Source organism: Tamandua tetradactyla, chromosome 25, assembly GCF_023851605.1.
Source record: "Tamandua tetradactyla isolate mTamTet1 chromosome 25, mTamTet1.pri, whole genome shotgun sequence".
Taxonomy (NCBI): Eukaryota; Metazoa; Chordata; class Mammalia; order Pilosa; family Myrmecophagidae; genus Tamandua; species Tamandua tetradactyla.
This window is the reverse complement of record NC_135351.1, coordinates 33,063,266-33,089,399: the sequence shown is the minus strand read 5'-3', so window position 1 is coordinate 33,089,399 and position 26,134 is coordinate 33,063,266. Positions and strand designations below refer to the sequence as shown.

At 39.3% G+C, this 26,134-nt stretch overlaps 1 protein-coding gene across 1 annotated transcript; it reads left to right on the top strand.

The window, feature by feature from the left end:
- Positions 1 to 18,265: 18,265 nt before the first annotated feature.
- LOC143668981 (pantetheine hydrolase VNN2-like) lies at positions 18,266 to 26,045 on the top strand. Its single transcript, XM_077143573.1, is given in 7 exon segments — positions 18,266 to 18,289; positions 18,291 to 18,320; positions 18,447 to 18,577; positions 21,565 to 21,757; positions 23,620 to 23,908; positions 25,158 to 25,534; positions 25,947 to 26,045. Coding segments are annotated over 7 exon segments (1,143 nt in total).
- The last annotated feature ends 89 nt before the right edge of the window (positions 26,046 to 26,134 follow it).

The following is a 26,134-nucleotide window of genomic DNA, read 5'->3' as shown; positions in this document are numbered from 1 at the left end:
CTGTGGAAAACTGTATGGCATTAATTGACTGTAGAATATTCACACCCCATAAAAATCTTCATTTCCCTCCTCCCCAAGCCCCTTGGCCACTGGACCTCCAGAGGGTGGTCCAGTGAGTGAAGTCACCGAGTGCCCTTCATCCCCCATTCCAGAGTAGCACCAGGATGGAGAATCACCCCAGCCTACTACACTACTGTGAAGTACAGAGTAGGTGTGATAAGCCCCATTAAAAGGTGGAGCCCCTGGCTCTCAGTTTGGTTCTTTTCATCCCTCAGTGCCAGCTCCCAAGCACAGCTCCTCCTTAACCCAGTGACTGTGGTTCAGCAGATGGCTGGAGTTCCACTACTGCCACTTGGGCCACCATTAAAGCACAAGAGTCTGGTCAACAGGAATCAGGCTCTCACCTGCTAGCAGGGCAGCTACACCCTGGACTGGAATGGCCCCAAATCAGGACTCTATGAATCAGTCACTCCATATGTCCAGCCTATTACTATTAACAACATAGTTGACTGTTGAGATTTCAAGTTCAGTACAAAGATTCTAGGCTTTCTGGTGAGAATTTTCTCTGTGACTATTCCCAACATGCTGTGGTCAATACATGCCATGGGTTCCTGTATATTTAAAGATACATCATCAGAAACCAACTTTACCCCTTCTGTGTATAAAAAGAAATAAAACAAAACAGAGTTACTATGGCTAAGAGATTTAAAATGGATCAGGAGACCTCAGGAGGTTACTCTTATGCAAATTTCAGCCAGTTCTCACAAATGCAGAGGTATGCAAAATCTTAAATAACAATGTTCCTGAAAACCGTAAAGACATGTGGACACCATCTGTCATGGTTAGGGACAGGTGTCAACTTGGCCAAGTTGTGGTACCTGTTCATCTGATTGGGCAAGCGCTGGCCTGTCTGTTGCAATGAGGACATTTCATAGGATTAGGTCATGATCACGTCAGCTACATCCACAGCTGATTCCATTTGTAATCAGCCAAAGGGGAGTGTCTTCTGCAATTAGTGATGCTAAATGCAATCATGGGAAGCCTTTTAAGGAGGACTCAGAGGAGACAGGTTCCATTCCTGCTTTGGCTGGTAAGCCTCTCCTGTGGAGTTCATCCAGGCCATCCATTGGAATCATCGGCTTCGCAGCCTGCCCTGTGGATTTTGGACTCTGCGTTCCTACAGTCACGTGAGACACTTTCATAAATTTTATATTTGCAAGTGTTCCCTATTGATTCTGTTTCTCTAGAGAACCCTAACTAATACACCATCAATAAACCGTAAGATAAAGAAATCAGTGAACTATCTAACTTAAAGGACATTTGGGCATCTTGAATATCCACCAATCATGAATCATTTATGTAATCTTCTTTTTCTTTTGAAACCCTTGCCTGGGAGACCCAAGACAGAACACAATTTGGGGTGCAACCTGAGTCTGTGTTCCGCAAATTTACAATTCTAAGAGCCCAAATAAATGGCTTTGTTGCCTTGCATCTCAGCTTGTTACATTCTGGTTGATATCACATGTTGTCAGAAATGGGACATGAAGGAACCACCGAACTGATTCCAGAGTGCCATGGGATTTGAGCATGGTATCTGCAAGAGTCCCTTGTGCTCTGTTATTTCCTGAGGGCTGCGATTTCCTGTTGGTGTGTCCTCAAGGATCTGAACCCCCCATTTTTTAGCTGAGGTTCCTACCTTTCTTTGGGTGTGTCCTGGTAAAGAGTATTTGAACTTCATCTTCTGGTTTGGCTAGTCTACCAGTCCTTTTGTGTATGTGAACTTTTGTGCTTCCGGTTTGTGTGGTTGGCAGCAGTCCTTTTATTTGCTCTTTTTAGAATATAAGGAAACTTTCCTTGTTGGGTGAGTCCTTGAATGGGGCTTTTAAAATTCCCACTTTTGTATTCAGCTCTCTTCTTTTTCCTAAAGATCAATTTGACCTAAGTTCTGACTGAGCAATCAAATAACTATTTTGGTGGGCACTGGACAGGCACTTAAATGCTATTAGGCACCTGCCAGTTTTGAAGAGAAGTGTCAGCTTCTGAAGATCAAGATGCTTTGAAAGGATAGGTGGTCATGGATGGGCTAGAATGACATGAGGTCACCTACCACCTTCAAGACAATTTCCATGCACCTAGGGAGACCTGGTTACAGGTTGGGAAACTAGAGTGCAGGCTGTCCACCAGGTGAAACTAGTATCGTGTGAAAGGCATGTGGTAAAACATCACACTTATCCAACTCCCAGACCATGCTTCTCAGGTTTAGTATTTAGGATTACTCAGCATCAGAACTAATAGAATGGGTTCCAATTTATCTAAGACCACTAATGGTGCACTGCCATCTGGCACACTAGCTGGTTTGATGTACAAAAATTATGGTTCTGCTTCATGTAAAATTTTATCCCACTGGTCCTGGCACACTAGAGAAAATCTTGAATTATAATGGCCCCAGTGGAAATCTTTTGATATGCCTAAATTGGCATATTTGTGTGCTCAACTAGAAAGCAGAGGCTCTAAAACTAAGAAACCTGAATGGGATACTGATTTTAATTGGTACTTGAAAGCTTCCAAGCATATAACTATATCTAAAACTGCCTCTTTTCAAGAAATGAATACTAAATTTAAAAAGACTAATAAAGGCTTATCTATGTGTACTATCAAACTTGAAAAATTATCCAGCACTCCTGGCTTTGACTATTCTAACCCTCCTTTAAACCTCCCCTGTCCTCTTCCTCTATAGCCTAGCTTAGCTGAACTCCCCTTCTATAGGGGTCAATTCTCCAAATCCTACTGAAGACCCAGCAGATATTGCAGAAGAATTCACTCTTTTCATTCAGACTTATGTGCCTGGATGGATTATAATTAATTCACATGACTGCTGGTAAATGTCATGCCAAAATCTGCATAGACAAATCTAGTTGGAAAGATCTCTTAAATGATTTGTCAAAATGAAGAGCTATGGCCAAAATGGAAGCATTTAAGCTACCTAAGGAATTACATAAAGTCATACCTGAAGTTCTTCTCCAAAGTACTGATTGGAGGAAAATCCAACCATGTACCCAGAAACCCAATGAACCCATGTATGAATATTATAACAGGCTTGGAATAAAACCTTTAAACCTTAAAAAAATTCTCAGGTCTTGACCATATAAACTATGAAATCTCTACCCTTTTAAAATTCTGCTTTTGTTAATAGCCTTTCAAAAGAACTAAGCACCACCCATTCTAAAAGGTAAAAAACTAAATTGGGCCACAATGGAACCTAATGATTTTGTGAATCTAAGAGATCGCATAAATCACACCTTTAAAAAGCAGAAAAAGGAAATCCGTCCAAGCTAAAACAGTGCAAATATGATAAGCACAACCATGGGTTTCCAATTACAGGAGCTAAATAAGCTGGAAAAGAAACTGCCCCAAATACATGAAAATAACAAAAAATGTTATTTGCCCTCTAGGAAAGCAAGGTGCTTTCAATTGGCTGCTCAGAGTGCTCTGGGGATAACCGTGGAGGATTTTCCAGATGCCCACGTTATACCCTTAGGTGAAATAGGTCTGATCATTGGGAACACACCAGGGCCATCTTCTCCATTTTAAATCCCACTGCCCTCATTAACACTCCTCCACAGAGGACAGAAACAATGCAAATTTTGGGAGATTCCAACAAAACCTATGACTGTCTTTAAATCCCTCCTTATTTCCTTTTAATTAGGACTTTTACAAGGCACCTGTCAATTTCTGTCAGTCCCCTATTCCCCAACTCACCTTCTAGGAAGAGATTTTCTTGGATTAATTCCAAGTACCCATGTGTTTCTCCCAAAAGAGGGAAATTAATTTAAACCTCTTACAACCAGATTCAACAGACCAGGATAAGGAATTAAGTTCCATACATATCCCTGTACTTTCTGTCAAAGAAATGCAATTTAAGCACCACCCTCATTCAGCTACTATTTCCGTTTATGGTCTGCATTGCCGACTGACCTGAGCTGCATTCTTTCTGCCCCACCCATCCCTGCCCCCAGAGCCCCCTCCTCCTACACCTTGACCAAATCCTAATCATTCTCTCACTTTCTCTCTTCCCAAGACCAAGCATCAATTAAGAGGACTTTTAGGCCTTGCAGGATATTGTAGAAATTGGATTCCTAATTTTTCTTTGATGGCTCAACCTTTATATACCTTGCTTAAAGCGAAGCAAATTAAGCCCTTTATTTGGGAAGAAACTAATCAAAATCCTTTAAGGAAATAAAGCATAATGTGCTGAGCCCTCCCACTTCGGGACGTCCTAATGACAAATTCCCTATTTCCTCCTTGTGCAAGAGTGAGAAGGGAATACCTTAGGTTTCTTACACAAAAGTATGGAAACCACCACAGACCTCTCGGATATTAGATCCAGCGATTGGATGCCTTAGCCAGGGGATTCTCCCTTGCGTGAGGTCCACTGCTGGGAAGGCAAATATTTTAGAATCCATTGAAGTATTAATTGTGGAATCTCCCTTAACTATTTGTGTACCTCATTCTGTTGAGGCCCTTTCTACCAACAGATTAATTTATGAAATTCTCTTACTTCCCCTCCCAGTGTCTCCTTTGTTTGTTGTCACAACCTTAATCCTGCTATTTCACTTCCTGCTATTTCTGAGGAAACTCCCCATGACCGCATAGTCTTAACTACCAATTGTTAACCCCTTGAAAAGATATACAAGAAATTCCTGTGAATAATGCAGCTATTACCTGATAGACAGATGGTTCCTACATTAATGACAATTCAAGAATCTATTGTTTTGGATATGCTAACACTTGTAACCCTGAAATGACCGAAGCAAACTCCTTACCTGATGCCACATCAGTCCAGCATGCTGAACTTTTTGCCCTCACAAAAGCTTGTATACTTGTAGAGGAAAAACAGCAAATATATACTCTGTTAGTCAGAATGCCATTGGAGCCATTAACGGTTTGGGCATATTATGGAAACAGGCTTTTATTTTATTTTTTTAACATCCAGTGGAGGAAAAATTTTAAAAGAAAAGAAAACCAACAACAGCTATGTTACAGAAATGCTAGATGCTGTGCTGTAACCAAAGACTTTGGCCATAGTTAAAATTCCTGGGCTTTCTTGGGCAGATTCAGAGGAAAGCACTGGAAACCATGTGGCAGACACAGCCACCAAAAGTGCAGCTATAAATTCTAATCCAATTCCTGTTTCTATAATGACTTTTGAATTAAATAATTCTATTGGAAACATAAAGAAAATTATTCCTTGAGACTCAGCAAAATGCTCCTCCCCAGGAATGGAAAAATGGGAAACACTGCTGATTTATAAGCCTGCAATTAAATCACGGTTTGGTGCTAATGATAAACCAGTCCTCCTTAATTGCCTCCAGGAAACAGTCTTGAAATTGTTCATAGTATGACTCACTAGAATGCTGATAAAATGGGTGAGCCCCTATCCCAAGGCTGTAAATATGTTTAAATAATGATTTCTGTGTTCCACCCATGAGGCTGAAGCCTTTTGCTGTTGACAAGGTGCTACCTACTGTCACAAAGGTATTATTAGAAAAAATAATTCCAAATTGGGGAATGCCTTTGGAATTTCATAGTGACTGAACAGCCCACTTTACAGTACAAATTATGAAAGCAGTATGCAAAATATTGCCTACCTTGCAATATTTTCATTGCACTATCATCCCCAATCCTCTGCTTCATAGAAATAGTAAATGCTATGCTTAAAACTCAATTAACTAAATCCATGGACTCCTTCAATCTACCATGATTAAAAGTCTTATTTATAGTCTTACTACAACTAAGATCCACTTCTTTTGGAAAACATAAGTTATGCTGATTTGAAATTATAACAAGGAGATCATGAAAATAAACTCTGGATTATATGAGCCAAGCCTCATAAAAGGAAATATGCTAACCTATTTTCAGGAACTAATAAGAACCATAAAAAAAAAAAAAAAAGAAACCTTGGTAGAACAATCCTTCTACAGTGTGCTCCTGGGAAACAAAGATATTCAAAACCACAATCTTCAGCCCAGTGACTTTGTATAACGGGAAGGACACCTCCATAAAATTACACTCCAACCTTGCTGGAAAGGACCCTATCAGGTACTTTTAACTAACCCATGCACAGCTAGATTAGAAGGTATTTATTCTTAGATTCGTATTTCTCCTTTAAAGAAACCTGCCAGCCCTTCTTGGAAATCCATTCCTATTGGGAACCTAAAGCTCAGAATTACCAAGGATCAGAAGTAGATTGCATCTAATGTAGGACCAGACCTGATTTTCAAATCAGATTGAAATGAACTCAATGATGCTTGCTTTAATCTTCATAATTATCCTATTAGCGTTAGGCTTCCTACTCTTCATTCCTTCCTCACCCCTTCTTTTGTATACCAGTCCCTCTCTCTGCCTCCCATAATGACTCCTACCCCCTTAAAACTCCTCATTCTCACCCCTACCCTCTCTTTCTGGTCCCTTGCCATTCAGCATCCTTTCATTCCAGACTTGGCGGCTGACCTAGGCAATCTGTCAATTTTCCTGGTCTGTCCTGGTTTAGACGCCATGGCAGGGCCCCAGTTATTGGTCACACCCTGTCATTCAAACCTAGAAAAACATCAAAGACATCAAAGATAAGATTCAAATATTACATCAACCAGGAAACACTGAAGCATGAGACTTATTTAGTTGGCTAAATCTTAGATCTTGGGGAGATTGGATTTATAGCATATTTCAAACCTTGCTAATACTTTTTTTTTTTGGCTTTTAACATGGGGAATTTAATAAGTTGCTAGTTTACAGTTCTAAGGCTGAGAAAATGTGCCAATTAAAACAAGTTTATAGACATGTCCAATTTTTTTTAATTTTTTAAATTAATTTTTAAATTTTTTTAAAAATATGACAAGAAAGAAACACAAACATTCTTAATATATGATCATTCCGTTCTACATATATAATCAGTAATTCACAATTATCATGACATAGTTGCATATTCATCATCATGATCATTTCTTGGAACATTTGCATCAATTCAGAAAAAGAAATAAAAAGACAACAGAAAAAGAAATAAAACAAAAACAGAAAAAAAAAATTATACATACCAGACCCCTTACCCATCCCTTTCATTGATCACTAGCATTTCAAACTAGATTTATTTAAACATTTATTTCCCCTCTTACTTATTTTCATTCTATATGTTCTATTCATCTGTTGACAAGGTAGATAAAAGGAGCATCATACACAAGGTTTTCACAATCACACAGTCACATTGTGAAAGCTACATCATTATACAATCATCATCAAGAAACATGGCTACTGGAACACAGCTCTACAGTTTCAGGCAGTTCCCTCCAGCCTCTCCATTATATCTTGACTAACAAGGTGATATCTACTTAATGCATAAGAATAACCTCCAGGATAACATCTCGACTCTGTTTGGAATCTCTCAGCCATTGACACTTTGTCTCATTTCACTCTTTCCCCTTTTGGTCAAGAAGGTTTTCTCAATCCCTTGGTGCTGAGTCTCAGCTCATTCTAGGATTTCTGTTCCATGTTGTCAGGAAGATCTACATCCCTGGGAGTCATGTCCCACATAGACAGGGGGAGGGTGGTGAGTTTGCTTGTTGTGTTGGCTGGAGGGAGAGGCCACATCTGAGTAACAAAAGAGGTTCTCTTGGGGGTGTCTCTTGGGCCTAATTTTAAGTAGGCTTGACCTATCCTTTGTGGGATTAAGTTTCACATGAACAAACCCCAAGACTGGGGGCTCAGCCTATAGCTTTGGTTGTCCACACTGCTTGTGAGAATATCAAGAATTCAACTTGGGGAGGTTGAATTTTCCCCCATTCTCACCATTCCCTGAAGGGGACTTTGCAAATACTTTTTTATTCACTGATCAAATCACTCTGGGATTTATCGGAGCATCACTCCGGACAAACCAACAAAATCTCATGTCCTACTCAAGGTTCCATGTACTTATGGTATTCAATTAAGCTATCTACATAAGTTATATTAGGAAATGTACTAGTCAAAATATAAATTTTGCACAAAAGAAATGTTTTTTACTTTATTCTCACACATAAGTTGAAATTTAAAAATATTATTTACCATCTATTTTCAGCACCCTGCAGTAATGACATTCCTTTGTTCTTCCTCATGCATTAACATTTTAAAAATTTGTACATTTTTGCTAATACTTTTTAAATTGTGGTCATTGCAATGTTATTTGTCTCATCAGCAAATAATAGCCACAACTACCTCTTGAACTATGCTTGTGCACCAAACCCTTGGTTTTGAAGCTTGCACTTAGGAAATTTAATCCTGTAATGACAGAACTAAGTCTAATTATAAATCAGTGTCTAAGAATCACCCCCTGCAATGTGCCCACCCTGCCCTAAGCCAAGCCTTGTAAATAAACTCGCTACTTTCCCCACTGTGTGGGACATGTCTCCGAGGTATGAGCCTGTTTGCTAAGAAGTGGTAATAGCAAATGTTCTTCAGCAGTACTTTCAAAGAATGATCTTGATCAAAAGGGGGAAATTTTTAAAAAGAAATAAAACAAAGTAGAATTATTATGGCTAAAAAATTTAAAATGGAGGCAGGAGGACTTTCGGTAGGTTACTCTCACACGAATCTCAGCCAGATATCACAAAATACAGAAAAATGAAAATCCTTAAGCAACTATGTTCCTGAAAACCCTAAGGACAGCTGGACATGGCAGACAAGTGACAAGATAAAGAAATCAATAAACTATCTAACTTCAAGGACATTTGGGGTTCCCCATATTTTCACCAATCATAAACAACTTATGTAATCTTTTTCTTTAAAAACCCTTGCCTGGAAGACTCAAGACAGACAAAATTTGAGTTGCTACCTGAATCTGTGTTCTCTGAATTGCAATTCTAAGACCCCCCAAATAAATGCTTTTGTTGCTTTGCAACTTAGTTTGTTATTCCTTGGTTTGACACATGTCTTATGATTTTGCAAGTATTAAGACAAATGAGAAAAAAGTTTAAGAAATGATAAATGGTAGCAGAAACAATACTTTGAACAAAGAAAAACAGTAAGTCAAACTATCAAAGGGACTACTAATGCATGTTTATTATTTTTTAAATATGTATTTGTATTCTTCTAAATGTATCATTGGAGTCCAGATTAAAACGTAGCCCTTTTAAAGAATGAAAATTAATATTTTAGGCAGATGAATGTAGACTATTCTAATAGTGAATATGAGTTGATCTTTAATGCTAAGATTATATTGCACCCTAAACATATATGATACGACCTACACATTAATCTAAAGGAAAAATAAAAAGGTCAAATTTAAAAATCACACACACATTGACCACACTAATGCAAGAAGATGTTAATAATAAGGTGGAATAAAAATAAATCACACATAGGTTTTATTTTTTTTCTTAAATTTTTTACTTTGAGATCATTGTAGACCCACACTCAGTTGTGAGAAATGATGCAAACAGTTTCTGAGTCCCCTTTACCCAGTTCCCTGCAATGGTCACATCTGGCACTATCCCAACCCGGACAGGGACACCACCGATGCTGTCAAGATCCAGAACATTCTCAGCACAATGACCCCTCAAGCTGCCCTTCAGTAGCCACATCCACTTCCCTTCTACTTCCACCTGCTCCTTAATCCTTGGCCACCACTCGGCTACTCACCATTTTTATAATTTTGTCACTGCAAGAATGCTTCTGGAATTAAGCGTATGTGTCATTTTGGCTTTTTTTTTCACTCAGTATCAGGCCCTTGAGATCCAATGCAAGTTGTTGCATGTATCAGTAGTTCATGTCTTTGTATTGCTGAAGAGTATGTATTTCATGGTCTAACTCTTCACATGTTGAAGGAAATTTGGGTTGGGTTCCAGTTTTTGGCAATTACAAATAAAGCTGCTATGAACAATGGTGTCCAGGATTTTCTTGTGGATGTAAGATAAATGCCTCTACCTAGTGGGAATGAGGCAATAATAATTAATAATAGCAAATATCATTCGGCACATATGATGTGCTGAGTACATTACCATCAGTTTGCAGGTAAGGGAATCTGAGGCACTGAGAGGTTCCATACAACTTGCTCACAGCCCCACAACTAGGAAGCAGTTCCAACCCAGGCTTCTTGCTTCGCCACTTTGCCTCCAACCATTACCTGAAATTGCCTGTTTTAACTGTTGTGAGAAAAAAGCTCGAACCGCACATGTTAACACCAACCAGATGCAGGATCATCCACAATTTCACTATTTCCACCTTGGAGAAAGGTCTAGTTTGGGATCTGTGTGACAGTCAAAGACTAATGTGCTATAGAGAAAGAAGATGATATGGATAGAAGAGGTAACAGGTCTTGCAGGAGAGAGAGGCCTAAGTTCTACTGCTGTCACCTGTCTTGCTGAATTTGTCACTGTTGAGTAGGAATGATGTCATTCCACCTGTGTCACCTGGCCATATGACTGTTTGAAAGAAACCTCCAGAAATGAAAATTGCTTGGCTAGGATGAAGTATATGTTCCCTCTCCTATGTTCTACTAAGGGTTTGAATCCCCTGGCCAGCTGCTGCTAGGGTTGCTCCCCCTGCCCACCCCTGTCACCCCAGAGGTTATTAGGAGGGCCAGAAAGCTAAACCTAATTAGAATGGGCCTGGGGATTGCCAGGGCCCAGACCCTGGAAAGCAGAAAGCAGATTGGACGAAGAGGAGTGGAGAGCCTCCCCTTGATGGAAGCTGTAAGTGGTTTTTTTTATTTTCAATTTTTATTTTTTATTGAGATATCTCCACGTACAATATGATCCATATAAAGTATAGAATCAGTGGATCACATTATCAGCACATAATTGTGTATTCATTACCATGATTATTTTTAGAACATCTGTATCCCTCCAGAAAAAGAAATAAAGAGAAAAAAAGAAAAAGAAAACACATACATTCATATTCCTTACCACTCCCTCTCATTGACCACTAGTATTACAATCTACCCAATTATTTTTTCCTCTTATCTCTGCCCCCCCACTATTTATTTATTTATTTGTATTTTAATTAAGTAATTATTTATTTTTTTGTCTTTCGTTTTTACCCATCTGACTGTAGCCTGGAGAAAGAAAGTGTCAGCCACAAAATTTTCACAATCACATGGTCACATTGTAAAGCTAGGCAGTAACATAATTTTCTTCAAAAATCAAGGCTACAGGTACACAGCTCAACTGTTTCATGTACTTCCCTCAAACCACTCCAATACACCATAAACTAAAAAGGTATATCTATATAATGTATAAGAATAACTTCCAGGATAAACCTCTTGACTCGGAAATCTCTCAGTCACTGAAATTTTATTTTGTCTCATTTCTCTCTTCCCCCTTTTGGTCAAGAAGCTTTCTCATGCCCCTGATGCAGGGTCCCAGCTCAGCCCCAGGAGTCATGTCCCATATTGCCAGGGAGGTTTACACCTCTGGAAGTCATACCCCACATAGGAAAGTGAAGGCAGTGAGTTCATCTGCTGAGTTGGCTTGAGAGAGGGGTCACATCTGAGCAACAAAAGAGATTCTCTGGGCGTGACTCAGGCATAATCATAAGTAGGCTTAGGTTCTCCTTTGCAGAAGTAAGTTTCATAAGGCCAAGCCCCAGCATTGAGAGCCTGTCCCATCAAATTGTCAGTCCCCAGTGCTTGCAAGAATATCAGGTCTTCCCCAGGTAGGGAAGTATATTTTCACTTCTTCCCCTAGTCCCTCAAGGGGACTTTGTAAATACTTTTTAATCTTCTGTCCAGATTACTCTGGGACGTGTTGGGGCATCACACAAACATGTAAAAATCAGCAAAATCTCACTCCTTATTCACGGTGCTATGTAATTATGGTGTTCAAATAAGCTGACCACACAAGTTAAATTAGATAGTGTGTTGCTAAAAATATAAATTTTGCACCAAATAAACATCTTTTCCTTTGGTCTCACACAGAAGTTGAAGTTTTAAAATACCGTCAATATCATCCTTTACCATTTAGTGTGATTTACTTTAGTCCTACCCAGATGAGCCTCATTCATATCTCTAATTGTAGTTTGATCACTCTTTTGGTATTTCACACACACATTCACACCTTAAAAGCTCTATTGTTTAATCATCTTCAAGAATCAAGGCTCTTGGATTACAATTCAACAGTTTCCAATATTTCCCTTTAGCATCTCCAGTACACCAAAAACTGAAGAGGGATATTTCTATATATTACATGAAGATAACCTCCAGAAAGACCTTTTGACACTATTTGAAATTTTTCAGCCACTGAAGCTTTATTTGTTTCATTTCTCTTCCTTCTTTTGGTCAAGAAGGCTTTCTTACTCTTGCAATGTCAGGGCCAGTCTCATTCCTGGGAGTCACGAACCATGTTGCCTGGGAGATTTACACCCCTGGGAGTCATGTCGCTTGCAAGGGAGAAGGCAGTGAGTTCACCAGTCAAGTTGGTTTAGAGAGAGAGGCCACATCTGAGCAACAAATGAGGGTCTCTGGGGGTGACTCTTAGGCATAGTTATAAGTAGGCTTAGATTCTCCATAGTAGGAATGTTTCATAGGGGTGGGCCCCAAGATCGAGGGCTCAACCTGTTAAACTGGTTGTCTCCAATGCTTGTCAGAATATCAGGATTTCCCCAAGCAGGGAAATTTAATATTTCCTCCTTTCTCCCCAGTCCCTCCAGGGGACTTTGCAAATACTTTTTTATTCTCTGCCCAAATTATTTGGGGATGTATTGGGGCATCACACTGAACTTCACAGACCAACGAGCTTTCACTCCCTGCTCAAGATTCCATGTAACTATGGTGTTTGAATAAACTGTAAGCAGTTTTCTTAAATCTCAGACTACATTTCAGGTAATAAAGGGTGGTGATAGTAACATAATGATTTTGTTAGCACTGAAATACTTATTTCATTATGATTAAAAGAGGAAATTTTGGGTTGTATATGCTACTAGAATGATTTTTAAAAATTCATAGGACTGTAGACCCCAAATGGTGAACCCTAAGTTGAATTATGGTCTATAGTTAATGGGACAATAATAATAATAAAAATCTTTCATCAGCTGCAATAAATGTGCCATGCTAATGTAAGGTGTTAATAATAGGGTGACGTATGGGAACTCTGTACTTTATGCATGATTTTTCTGTATCAATAACTTCTCTAATAAAAAATAAATAAAAAGTACATTTTAACTTCCTTGTTCATTTATAATTGGTGAAGTATAAATTTATATCAGTCTCTAATAAAAAATAAATAAAACGTACATTTTAACTTTCTTGTTCATATATAATTGGTGAAGTATAAACTTATATCAGTGAATTTTTATGACATCCTCATATTGCTTGATAAAACAATCAATGTACCACAGTTTCATATGGATATGTTTCTATTTTTTTTTACACGGGCAGGCACTGGGAACCGAACCCGGGTCTCTGGCATGGCACGCGAGAACTCTGCCACTGTACCACCATCGTCCACATTTCTTTAATTTACTGTTTCCTTCTTTTTCTTCTGTAACTAACAGAAATTTCAGTTTTTTCTGTTTTTTTTTTTTAATCAGACTCTACTTAAATAAACCAGACTTTGATGCGGCTCTGTGGGATTTATTTTAATTGTGGCTATCTTCCTGACTTTCTCCAAAGCTTTGAATGCAACCCAAAGAAATGGAAAAAGCAGCACCTGCTGATGGTTGCAGTGAGCTCTGAGATGAGTTGGACAGGAAATTGCTCAGGAGAGCTCATTAGTGTTTCTCTTTTCAGGAAGTGGGGGCCATAGACACTGTGGGAGCATGCTACCAGCTCAGGGGGGCTGCCCCGGTCCTAGACTTCTCAGAGGGGAAAGCAGAAGGTTAGGTTGAACCACATGAAATTGCTCATGTTGCAGGTTAAAACCAGCTGAAAGTTGGCAATTTCAGGGGGGTACAGACTTTCCTTCAGTAGAGCCTTCAGAGATGCAAAGGCCGTGATGTGTCAACCCTCGCAGGTTCTTTCTGACTTTCAGGTACATTCGCTGTCTGGGGAGTTGAACACTCACTCCAGGCTGGAGGTGGAGGAGCACCTTACCTACGTGGGACCTGGCACAAGAGGATGCTCATGGTCTGGCTGGCTCTGCTCAGAAGAGACATTTTCCTTTCGTGGAGGTTGATCCAAACAGACTTACTAAAGAAAACACCCCCTCACGACTCCAGTGGGGTGGACATTGTGCATTGTCACCAAATACCACTTCTTTTTTTTTGATCCAGTATCATTCCATTTATTTATTTATTTATATGTAAGAAAACAGTACACTTAAAATCACCAAAAGTAAATATCTTAGTTAGCTTACCCCTTGGCGTATTTAAATAAAGTAACCATATAATCATTGTAACGCCTGTGTTTGCACAGTAAGTTTCATAAACCAATTGAAAATTAAGGCAACAAGGGAAAAATCTACATATTCAGATAGCAAAGTTCTTAAATTCTAAGTATTAAAAACTAACTTAGATACCATTTGATCTGCTTTCAAAACTGTGAATGTTCTCAAAATATCAAGTAGAAAAGTCTTAGACATATTTGCATTGCTATAGTAATGACCTGCATTACTAAATATTTTCCTTATTTCAGGAAAATATGAAGATACAAATATTTTTACCATTAACATTTGGAAATCTTAGCCACCTAAAATGGATATCGTGACTAGCTTATCCATAGGCATATTTTTAAAAAAATCTAAGTAATCATCGTAAAGCCTACCTGTACAATATGTTTCATAAAACAATTTAAAATTAAAGCACAGAAGGAAAAAAATCTATAAATACAGATATCAGAATTACTTGAACTCTAAACATTAAGCAGTATCTAAAATACCATTTGGTTAACTACCAAAACTGTGCATTCTCAAAATATCAAATAAAAATTATAACAAATATCACCTTTGCTATAATATATTCCTTTTAATTTTTAAAAATTGTTTTGGAAATCAGGACAAAATAGTTTCATGTAAGGGACTTTTTTTTTCAGTTTCTACTTGCATCTCATCTTGATGCACGCTGATTCCAACTCTTCATTTCTATGATCACTTGTCATCATTGCATGTTTGAGACCCCCAAACCCTATGGCTATGTCAGAGCCCAAGCCGCTCCTTTCCCTCCTGCAGCCGAGCTCCCTGGTGTCCTTCCTGCCTGTGTCTCCTCCCCTAGCTGAATGGTGTCCGCCAGGCCTGGCTTGGCAGGATCCACGGTTTGGTGTTGGGTTACTCTGTTACTCCCCAGGAGCTTGCCAGCACATACTCCAAGTAGACAACAGAGTTTCACAGAGCAACTGTAGTTCTGTGGGCCTTACAATTAAATAGCGTTCAACACCTCAAGATCTTTGTATTACTAAATGAACACTCATCTTTGTTAATTGCTGTCACCCCTCTGATAATTTTACAGAGAACTTTCATTTCCTTTTGACTCTTAGAATAATCTTGTGAAGGAGGCAGTGCAGGTATCTGCACATTTAGAGGAGATACAGAAGTGCAAAGAAGTGGAGTCCCCCAAAAAGGCACCTGTTCTAGTTTGCTAGCTGCTGGAATTGAACACACCAGAGACAGATTGGCTTTTAATAAAAGGGGATTTATTTTGTTAGTTCTTCAGAGGAAAGGCAGCTAACTTTCCACTGAGGTTCTTTCTTACGTGGAAGGCACAGGATGGTCTCTGCTTGTCTTCTCTCCAAGCCCCTGGGTTCCAACAACTTTCCCCGGGGTGACTTCTTTCTGCATCTCCAAAGGCCTGGGCTGAGCTGAGAGTGCTGAGATGAGGAATGCCAAGCTGCTAGGCTGTGCTACATTGCACTCTCCCACTTAAGCACCAGCCAATTAAGTCAAACGTCACTCATTGCAGCAGACACGCTTCCTAGCCGACTGCAGATGTAATTAGCAACAGATGAGGTTCACATACCATTGGCTTATGTCCACAGCAACAAAACTAGGTATGCTCACCTGGTCAAGTTGACAACTGAATCTAACTAACACAGCACCCCTCAAATGCAAGCTGTAATTATACCTCTTATCTTCCTACTCTTGATAAACTGGAGGAAATGAGATTTTTAAGAATTGCAGTCTTACAAACTAGCCTAACTGAAAGGTAATAGGGTTTCCAATTAGAAACAAATATTTGAACTTTTACTGTTTATAGAGACTCCTTGATCAAATAACTTTGATTTTAACTTTTCTTCCTTTTAATTAATTCCATCAATCACAAAACAAAAACTAGAGAGTAGGCACTGTTAGCAGTGGCTTAAAATTAATCATTGTTCTTTGTGACAACGTAACATGACATTATTTTATAACAGAGGTAAACTTCAAACGTTAAGCTTTATGTAACCAAACACCTTTATGAACATGAAAATACAAACTCAAAGTTCTCTGGCTTGAATTTTGATCTTTTACTTCTGAAGATTTTTTTAAAACTGTCAGTTGCCTCTACGGCAAATGCTGGTGAAGAGCATATCCTTTTACTTTACTTGTCACGGATCTTTAAATTGTTGCTTCATTTACTCCATTCTGGTTCTTCGAAGCAATTTCCTTTGCTATTCAGATTTGCAGTTTCTATGAGGAGATTTTGAAATGCTGCAAAGAGAGCTTGCTCATCTTGACTGTACATCACCTCTTGTTTCTCCTATAATCCAAAGACCCTAACCAATACCATGTGTGCTGGTTTGAAAGGAAGTATGCCCCCTAAGAAAAGCCATGTTTTAATATAAATCCCATTTCATAAAGGTAGAATAATCTCTATTCAATATTATATGTTTGAAACGGTAATGAGATCATCTCCCTGGATGATGTGATTTAGTCAAGAATGGTTGTTAAACTGGATTAGGGGATGACATGTCTCCACCCATTTGAGTGGGTCTTGATTAGTTTCTGAAGTCCTATAAAAGAGGAAACATTTTGGAGAGGGAGATTCAGAGAGAGCAACACTACGAAGCAGAGAGTCCACCAGTCAGCGACCTTTGGAGATGAAGAAGGAAGACGCCTCCCGGGGAGCTTCAGGAAACCGGAAGCCAGGAGAGAAAGCTAGTAGATGATGCCGTGTTCACCATGTGCCCTTCCAGCAGAGAGAGAAGCCCTGACTGTGTTCACCATGTGCCATCTCATTTGAGAGAGAAACCCTGAACTTCGTCGGCCTTCTTGAACCAAGGTATCTTTCCCTGGATGTCTTTGATGGGACATTTCTATGGACTCGTTCTAATTCGGACATTTTCTAGGCCTTAGAACTGTAAACTAGCAACTCATTAAATTACCCCTTTTAAAAGCCATTCCGTTTTGGTGTACTGCATTCCAGCAGCTAGCAAACTACACCATGTTTATCTTTTGCAGCCACCATGAGAGGCAAACCCAAATAAACAAACAGGAAATTTGGGAAACTAAGATGTGAAAGAAATGTCCATGGTGGTCATTGACAGTGCCCTGAAGCTTGGGGCACCCCAAGCCTTTGCTTCTGACCTAATCCCAGAGAGCAGCACATAAAGGGGCTGTGCTTTAGGAGCTAGGGATGCAGTAATGTGCTAACTAGATACAAATATCTCATTCTCATGGTGCACATGCTCTTAGTAATTAATGCCAAAGCTAAGTCAGGGCACAGTGTCGATTTTGGTGAATTTAGTTCTGCAGCATATCCTCCTAAGAAGAAACGCTTCTGCATATTTCTCGTCTCCTAAAAGCAAACATGATATATCACTCAACGGAGTTGAAATAAATTGTTTTTCAATTATTTAATGATTTAATAACTGAAATCATTTAATTTCATAACTGAAATGTTTGTTGCCATAGGACTTTTCACACCAGAGTTGATGCGGTTACTATATTCTTCCTATTACTAAAAGGACCCGATTGTATGATATTTGATTTTTGGTTTTATAACATTTGGAATTATCGTGTTCAGTAGTCCATCTTGTCCAAGACTTGTAGTACCTTTTGACTGTATTCATTGAACTGCAATAGTATTTTCTTCAAGAATTGTCACATATAATCTATTCCGAAGATTGGGTAACAGACACCTAATGTCTAGCTGTGATAGGTTATAGAAATCTCCCCCCTTCTATAAATACTACAAGGATATTACTTTCATTTTCAGAGTTCGCTAGAACTTGGTCACAATCATGTGTTCTTCTCTACCCTCTGTGGCAATACTTGCCCTAATTTTCCGGCATGTTAGTTCACTGGACACTTTTAAAGCGGCTGTATATGAACATGCTGTCGTATTGCCAAATAAAACAGTCACGGCTGTTTCTAAAGAAGACGCCTTGACCCTGATGTACAAGAATCTAGATATTCTGGGGGAAAATGATAAAACAGGCAGCGGAACAGGTATTCTTTTTATTTCTGCTGGACAGAATTTGTGGGGAAAGAAGAAGAGCTGCTGGAAAACTGGGGTGTTGAATTTGCTCTGCTGTACATAAAGGAATCATTTTGGTCTGACTTGCCTTTGAACAGGGTGCGCAAATCATCGTGACCCCAGAATATGCTCTTTATGGTTGGGAATTTACCAGGGAAACCATTTTCCCTTATCTGGAGGACATCCTGGACCCCCAGGTGAACTGAATTCCATGTCAAGAACCCCAGAGGTAGTTTGACTATCTTAGCTATCTGGGGGGGGGGGGGGGGGGTGCGGAGGGGAAGCTGTAATCCTCTAAAATCTATACATTCATCTATGCAAAATAATTTTTCCTGAATTACCATGTATGGGAGATCTTGTTATAGTTAAATTAATCTTAGCATTTGTTATTTATTAAAGAAAACATGACATAGAACTCAACAATATTTTATGACAGTATCTTTATTAAATTCGGAAGAATATGTAAACTCTGTATATATTACTAGGAAATGTTGAGGAAGAGAACCTCATGGATACAAGTAAGGTCTTAATTTCTTAAAGGGAAAGTGGGTTGTGTTTGGGAAATATTCCAAGATCTCTACTGAAGGGACCCTACTTCAATTTCATAGAGTCTCTCTGTCCTGCAGTGCATTTCCCAGACAAGAATGTCTCACCAGGTACTTTTTAGTGATTCTGAAGGCTCTATGCTTCAAAACTTTGCATTTTCCTGTGCCCATAAAGATACTTTTCCGTGGACAAAGGCATCTAGAAACCTTCTAGTTAGAAACTTTAATAAAAAATGTAAAGTATTTAATATATAAGTACATTGCATATACAAACCTCATTGAAGATTATTTAGGTAGAGATTTCCCACTTCTTAAGCTGAAGCAATAGAGCTCTCACTCTTTCATGCTCATTTTCTTACCCTCTCTTCTTTCAACAAAGTTTATCAAACATTCCACTGCTGTGTTCTTGCTGGAGGATTATGGATATGATACTTTTTTCTTCACTTCTGATGTTTCTGAAGTTTATATAAGAAAGTGGCTTTTCTTAGCTATGGAAAGATTGTGCAAACAAGAGAATATTGTGTTACTTGAAGGTGGACATTTCTACCTCCTGGCCCTTCCTGTTCTCAGCTGAAATTCTTTGTGGTGCTTGTCAGAAAGTTTCTATCTTTTGGGTAAGAACAAGAGATCAGTAACTGGAGTCTTTCTACGCCAAAATTTTGAGAGTTGAGATAACCCAGTTGTTTTTCTTCTCATCAGTAGGACTGAGTTCTGGATTTCCTATTAAAAACAGCATCTGTTACAAAGTTGTGCAGTCAGTGATCGCAGTAACTATGGGAACCAGTGAAGGTTGGGGTGGAGATTGGGGCAGAGCTTTATTTACACAGTTAGTAAACCCTTCTTTTGTCACCCCAGAGTAGAAGGAGCAAACTCTGACACAAAATGGCTTGTATGCACTCGTGCATTTATGTGACACATATTGTCACAATTCATTAATTCATTTTTTCATTCTCTCATTTAATGATTTATTGAATACTCACTAGTATTCAATATTCAGTATTGGATGCCTACTATATGCAAGGCGCCATCTGGAAGTAGGTGATACAGCACTTAATAAAACAAAGCCTGCCCTCCTGTGGCTTATTGTGTAATGGTGGAGGAGCTAGATGTAAATAAGCCTATTTGTAATATAGAATGTCTGATGTTTCTAAGAACAAGGGAAAGAGGGTTCTTGGGTGGGATGAGGTGCAGCTCCAATTGCGGTCATTCTTTTATTTGGGTTGATAATGGAGCAAGGAGGTGAATGTGACTGAAGTGCGGTGGCAAGAGAAGAGGGGAGAGAGGTGCTAGAGTGGGACAGATCACATAGGCCCTACAGGCTATTACAAGGATTTTGGTATTTCCTCTGCATGAGCTGGGGAGCCAGCAAAGGTTCTGAGTTAAGGAGTGACTTACATGACTCAAGTCTTAAAAGGATCTCTTTGTCTTTTTGTGGAAGAAGACTAGGAAAGCAAGGATAAAGTGGAGAAACCAATCAGGAAGCTGTTGCAGCCATCCTGGCCAGAGCTAATGGGGACTTGAACTAAGATGGATGAAGTGATGGTGTCAGAAATGGTCAGATTATAGAATCATTTGAGGCATCAAGGTGGCAGGATTTACTGCCTGGTTAGTTATGAAGTATGAGAGGAAGGCAGATATCACCACTGACTCTGAGTGCTTTGGCCTGAGAAACTGGAAGAAAGGAACTGCCATTTACAGAAATCAAGGAGCATGGAGGCAGTAGCAGATTTGGGGATGGCAATCAGGAATTTGATTCTGGGCATGTCATGTTTGCCCTCTAGATATCCAAGTGGATCTGTCCAGTGGGCAGTTACACATATAAACTGACATGAAAGGAGCAGGTCAGGGCTGGTGACAGAGAATCAGAAGTCAGTATACAAATGGCATTTTACACCGTAACACTGAATGAGTTCAGCTGCATGTGGAGGGAGTGCAGTTAGAGAAGAGAAGAGGCCTAAGGATTGCGCTCCAAGACATTCCAAGGTTTAGGCTCAGAGTCAATGAGGAGGAAGTGCAAAGGGGACAGAGAAGAGCATCCAGGATGAGAGAATCATGAGAGGGTGGTGTGAAGAAGCCAGACAAGCATTTTCAGTAGTCTGTGACTAACAGTGTCAACTGCAGAGATGTCAAATAAGATGAGAACAGGGAAGATGTGGAAGTCATCGCTGACTTTCATACGAGTTGTCCAGTATTGGAATGACAGATGGAAGCTGATGGAAGTGCCTCAGGAGAGAAGGCGGGAGGGAGGATCAGGACAAGCAAGATGGACAGCTCTTTTAAGAAGTTTCGCTGCGCGATGGGAGCTGAGAAGTGGAGCTGAAAAATGGAGCTATTTGGAGGGACACTTGAGGTCAAAAAGGTTTCCATTTTTTTTTTTAAACAGGAGGTATTAGAGCATGTTTGCATGCTGATGAAATAATCCAATCAAAAGACAGCTGATGACACAGGAGAGTGAATATGGAACTGCTTGAGCAATAAATAAGGTGTAGGAAAAATTTACGAAGTTTAAATATACTTTGTGGCTTCTGTAATGTGATTTTTTAAATGAGTAGTGTTTATATTGATCACGTTACATTCAAGCTCTTACTATAGTTACTGTGGTCTGTAGGAAGTGACAACAATACTGAAATACATGTTAAAAATGAAATGTCTGAATTGAAACTTGATTTAGATTTGGCTCCACACCAATACAAACAAGTCTCAGCTGCCTGGCCAAGAACAACCTCATATATGTAGTGGCAAATATTGGGGACAAAAAGAAGTGCAGGTCCCAGGACTCTGAGTGTCCTAGCAATGGCTTTTATCAGTACGATACGAATGTGGTGTATGATAAAGAGGGGAAACTGGTGGCGCATTACCATAAGGTAAGTAAAGCTCTCTACACAACTGTTTGGCATTGGTTTATTTAGTGTCTAATCTCTGAGGTTCCGAGCTTGCTTGGGAACTTACAGTATGTACAAATTGGTTAAGATATAATGCAATGTATTAAATGAATATATATAATTGATTTTAAAAAAAGAGTCACTTACTCCAAAAGGCGTTTTGAAATAGAAGAACTTAACGAGGGTCAGAGGGATTAGGAAAAGGTCTCAGGAGGAACTGGTCGAAAATCAGAAGACTGGGTGTATGTAATACAGCAAAGCCTGGGAGTGCAGTGTTTTACCCCAGCCCTCCAATATAGACACACACACATCCTCACATGCTTTCGATGGCTTTTTCCAGTTTAAGCCATGTGTGAGGTTCTCTGTACACACACTCCCATCTAATTCTCTGATAACATCGTGAGATGGGCTGTTTTACTAGTAATTGGAGGCTCAGGAAGGTTAAGTAACTTACCCAAGGTCACAGAGCTAGTGCAGAAGAGTAAGAATTTAGATCCAAGTCAGTCAGACTTGAAGAACCATGTTTTTCTACTAAATTATTATGGCCTTTGAACCTTTTTACTCCTCAATGAAAAATGATAGTCAAGCTTTACTTAAAGCATGTGAGGTATAAATGAGTTAATACCATAGAAAAATGCTTCATAAGCTGTAACACATTATGTAAATATTGCCTTGATTTATTGGTTGCAACTTGAATGTTTTTTTTGGGGGGGAGGGAGGCAGGGGTGGATGGCTTTCTGGACAGAAAGAAGAGTGACAATCATTTAGGTAGATCAGCTAGGTACATAAAGTGGGTCCAGATAGGAGATTGTTGAGTGCTGTGTTTAGTAAGCTGAGTTTCATTTCCTACATAATAAGATGTTATTGAGACTTTTATGAATGTGAGGAATAAAGAAAGTGGCATTTTAGAAAAAAAACTAATCTGTATTAGAATATAATCAGAATCCTGTTAGAAAGGTATAACAGCCCAAGATTGAGAGAACTTTTTTGTATGTCTAAAATAAGTAATTTTAATATCAATATAAAAGATAATAAGGAGACTGTAATCTGAAAGCCATTTGCATTGAAATGGTATAAAGATGCTTTTGAAATTATATGAATCAATTTCACATGAATTAATTTTCTTGGTTTCCATCCAATCACAAAAATACCCTCACTATTTATTTTCTACATCAATTATTTTAATTACCGTCTTGTAGATTTAATTTGAAATCATAAACTTTTCACTTTAATCTATGAATTGAAAAACGGTAAAATAACCCATAGGTCATCATTTTATACTAGATTGGACCGGGAGATACGATGGCCCTTTAAATGGATGTGCGATGTGGCCCATGTGAGTATTTTTTGTTTCCCTAGATGGAATCAGGGAAAATTAGAGAAAATAACCATTTCATTGGTAATTTTGAGATCTGGGCCCCTTTAATTACTTTGGGTGGAACACTGTAAAGAGAGAGGTGGCAACCTTTTTTCAATTAACAAATATTTATGAAACATCTATTATGTTTTCAGATATTGGAGGATTCAAAGAAAAGAAAGACATATTTTCAGATTTCAAGAAGCACATGGTCTTTGTAGCTTATGGGGAGGTCTTTGGCTCCTGACTGAGAGAGAGAGAAAGAGAGAGAGAGAGGAGAGAAGAGATGGTGTAGACAAATGCTGCTTATTCCTTCTGATTTTCCTTGAAAGGTCACTCCCAATCATTAGATCTGTTCATTTCCTAGGAGATTTCCTGTTGTGACTGTATCTAAAGCCAAGTCTATTACTTACTGTGGATGGTTTTATGAATCCTCTTTTCACTTAACAAGCCGTGAACTGGTTTCTCTTCTGTGTATTTGTTATAGTACCACCTCTACAACGAACCTCAGTTTGATGCTCCTGAAAAACCAGAGCTGGTGACTTTCAACACCACCTTTGGAAAGTTTGGCATTTTCACTTGCTTTGATATACTCTTCCATTAACCATCGGTTACCCTAGTGAAAGATTTCCACGTAGACACCGTACTATTCCCCACAGCTTGGATGAATGTCTTGCCCTTTTTGACAGCTATTGAATTTCATTCCGCTTGGGCAATGGGGATGAGAGTTAATCTTCTTGCAGCCAACCTACCTAACAGCAGCCTGAAAATGACAGGTAATTCATGACAGGGTGGAGTTCACAGTTTATAATCTGAGTGCAGGAAAAACTGATACCTCAGCTATGAGCTGTCTTGTTTTTTTCCTTTGTTGGGACTCTTCATTCTTCCTGTCATTTCATGCAAAAGGGAATGTTTGATTATAAAAGCTATGATTATGCTAAGAGCTTTTGTGTATTATTTCATTTAATCTGAAGAACTTTATGAGATGGGCATCCCCATCTCAATTTTGCAGGTTAGAAAACCGAGATGCCGCTGAATGCCAGTAGTTTGTCAAAGGCTCCCCAGCCATTAAATGGTGAAGCAGGGAACTAAGCAGAGATGGGCTCTAAACCACAGTGTGATACTGGCAGAGGATCGGTTCAAGAGGTGTATTATTGCTGGGTTACAAATGGTCCTACAAATTGGTGGCTTGAAACCACAAAAATTTTTTTATCTCACAAGTTTCCATTGGTCAGGAATTTGGGCGTGACTCACCTGGGTGGCACTGCTGTGGGCTCTCTCATGAGGTGACAGTCAAACTGTTGGCCAGTCCTGCCATCATCCAAAGGTATGATGGGGCTGGATCATCAGCTCCTAGTATGGCTCACTCACACAGCTGTAGGCACAAGCCCTCCTTTCCTCAGGGGCTGTTGGCAAGAGGCTCTTATTTCTCATCACTTGGGTTTGTCCAAAGGGCTGCTAGGTAGATTCTCATGACTTGGCACTGATTTGCCCCAGAGCAAGTGACTTGAGAGAAAGCAAGGAGTAAGTCATGATGCATTTTAGGACCTTATAACATACCATCACTCCCACTGAGTCCCATCCATTAGTAGTAAGCCCCTACCTAAGTCTATCCCATACCTAAGGAAAGAGGTATTAGGTTTACCCTTTGGAAAGAAGAGTGTCGAAGTATCAGGGGTCATATTTGAAAACCACCACAATGGAGAACAGGAGAGAATTTTTCATCACCTTTCCCTACCATTCCCTCCTGAAGCACATGCTTTTATATTCAGTTTAATTTTCCATACTGCCAATAAACGACCCAGTTATTTTAAAAGTTTATTTGAAATGAGACTGTTGCACATCTGTTTTGATCTCTTCCAATAGGTGGTAAAAGACCTACTTAGGGGTTCAGTGTAACTAGAGACTTGTATGCTGTCTCATTGTGACTAACACATGAGATGTGATCACTTGTCCAATTCTGATGGAGAACCTGGCAGTGCTGATTTTTATTTTTGCATTAAAAATCTTTTCTTGCATTCATAGGGAGTGGCATCTATGCACCCCCCCCCCCCCCCAAAGTGTTCCATTATGATATGCAATCCGAGTCTGGAAGGCTCCTCTTTTCCGAGGTGGAGTCACATTCCCGAAACTCTCCAGCCTACCCACCAGCAGTGAATTGGACGGCCTATGCCAAGACCATCAAACATTTCCACATACAGAAATACACTTTCCCAGGACTTATTTCCCGGGATAAGTTCGACTTCATAGAACTTTTTGAAAGTGCAGGAAATCTTACAATCTGTCAAAGAGAGTTCTGCTGTCATTTAAGCTACATGATGTCAAAAAAGGAAGAGAATGAATCTTATGTTCTAGGAGCATTTACAGGACTTCATGGTGGAAGGCAACAGGAGTACTGGCAGGTAATTTCCTTTCAGCTTCAGTACGAATATCACCCAAAGACCTCCGCTCCCCTGGGCTCTACCACAGCTGATACGCCAAACTAATGGTTTACATATAATTCTAAACTGGATCCTATCTTTCAATCTATTTACGTTCCATGGAGTTGTTTCTCAAATCACTTGTCATTTCTAATAAAGCAAATAATTATAAAAGAACATGCTCCAATGGAGGAAAAAAAAATATTTGCCTTGCTATGATCAAAACCAAGTCAGCAGGGGCACAGGTAGTTCACTGTAGAGTGCTCACCTTTCATGCTGGAGACCCGAATTCGATTCCCACATCATGCACTTCCCCAAAAAGCCAAGTCAACAGTCCCAGTACAAGTAATATATACGAAAGTTATCCGATTTTGTCCACATCTGTTCCATATAGGTATGCGCAATGCTGAAATGCAAAACTACTGATTTGACAACTTGTGGACAGTCGGTAGAAACTGCTTCTACAAGATTTGAAATGTTTGAATGGTGGTGATAGCACATTATTGTTAGTATAAGTTAACAGTGCTGAATTATGCACATGAATGCGGTTGAGAGGGAAAGTTTGGGCCAGACTGTATAATG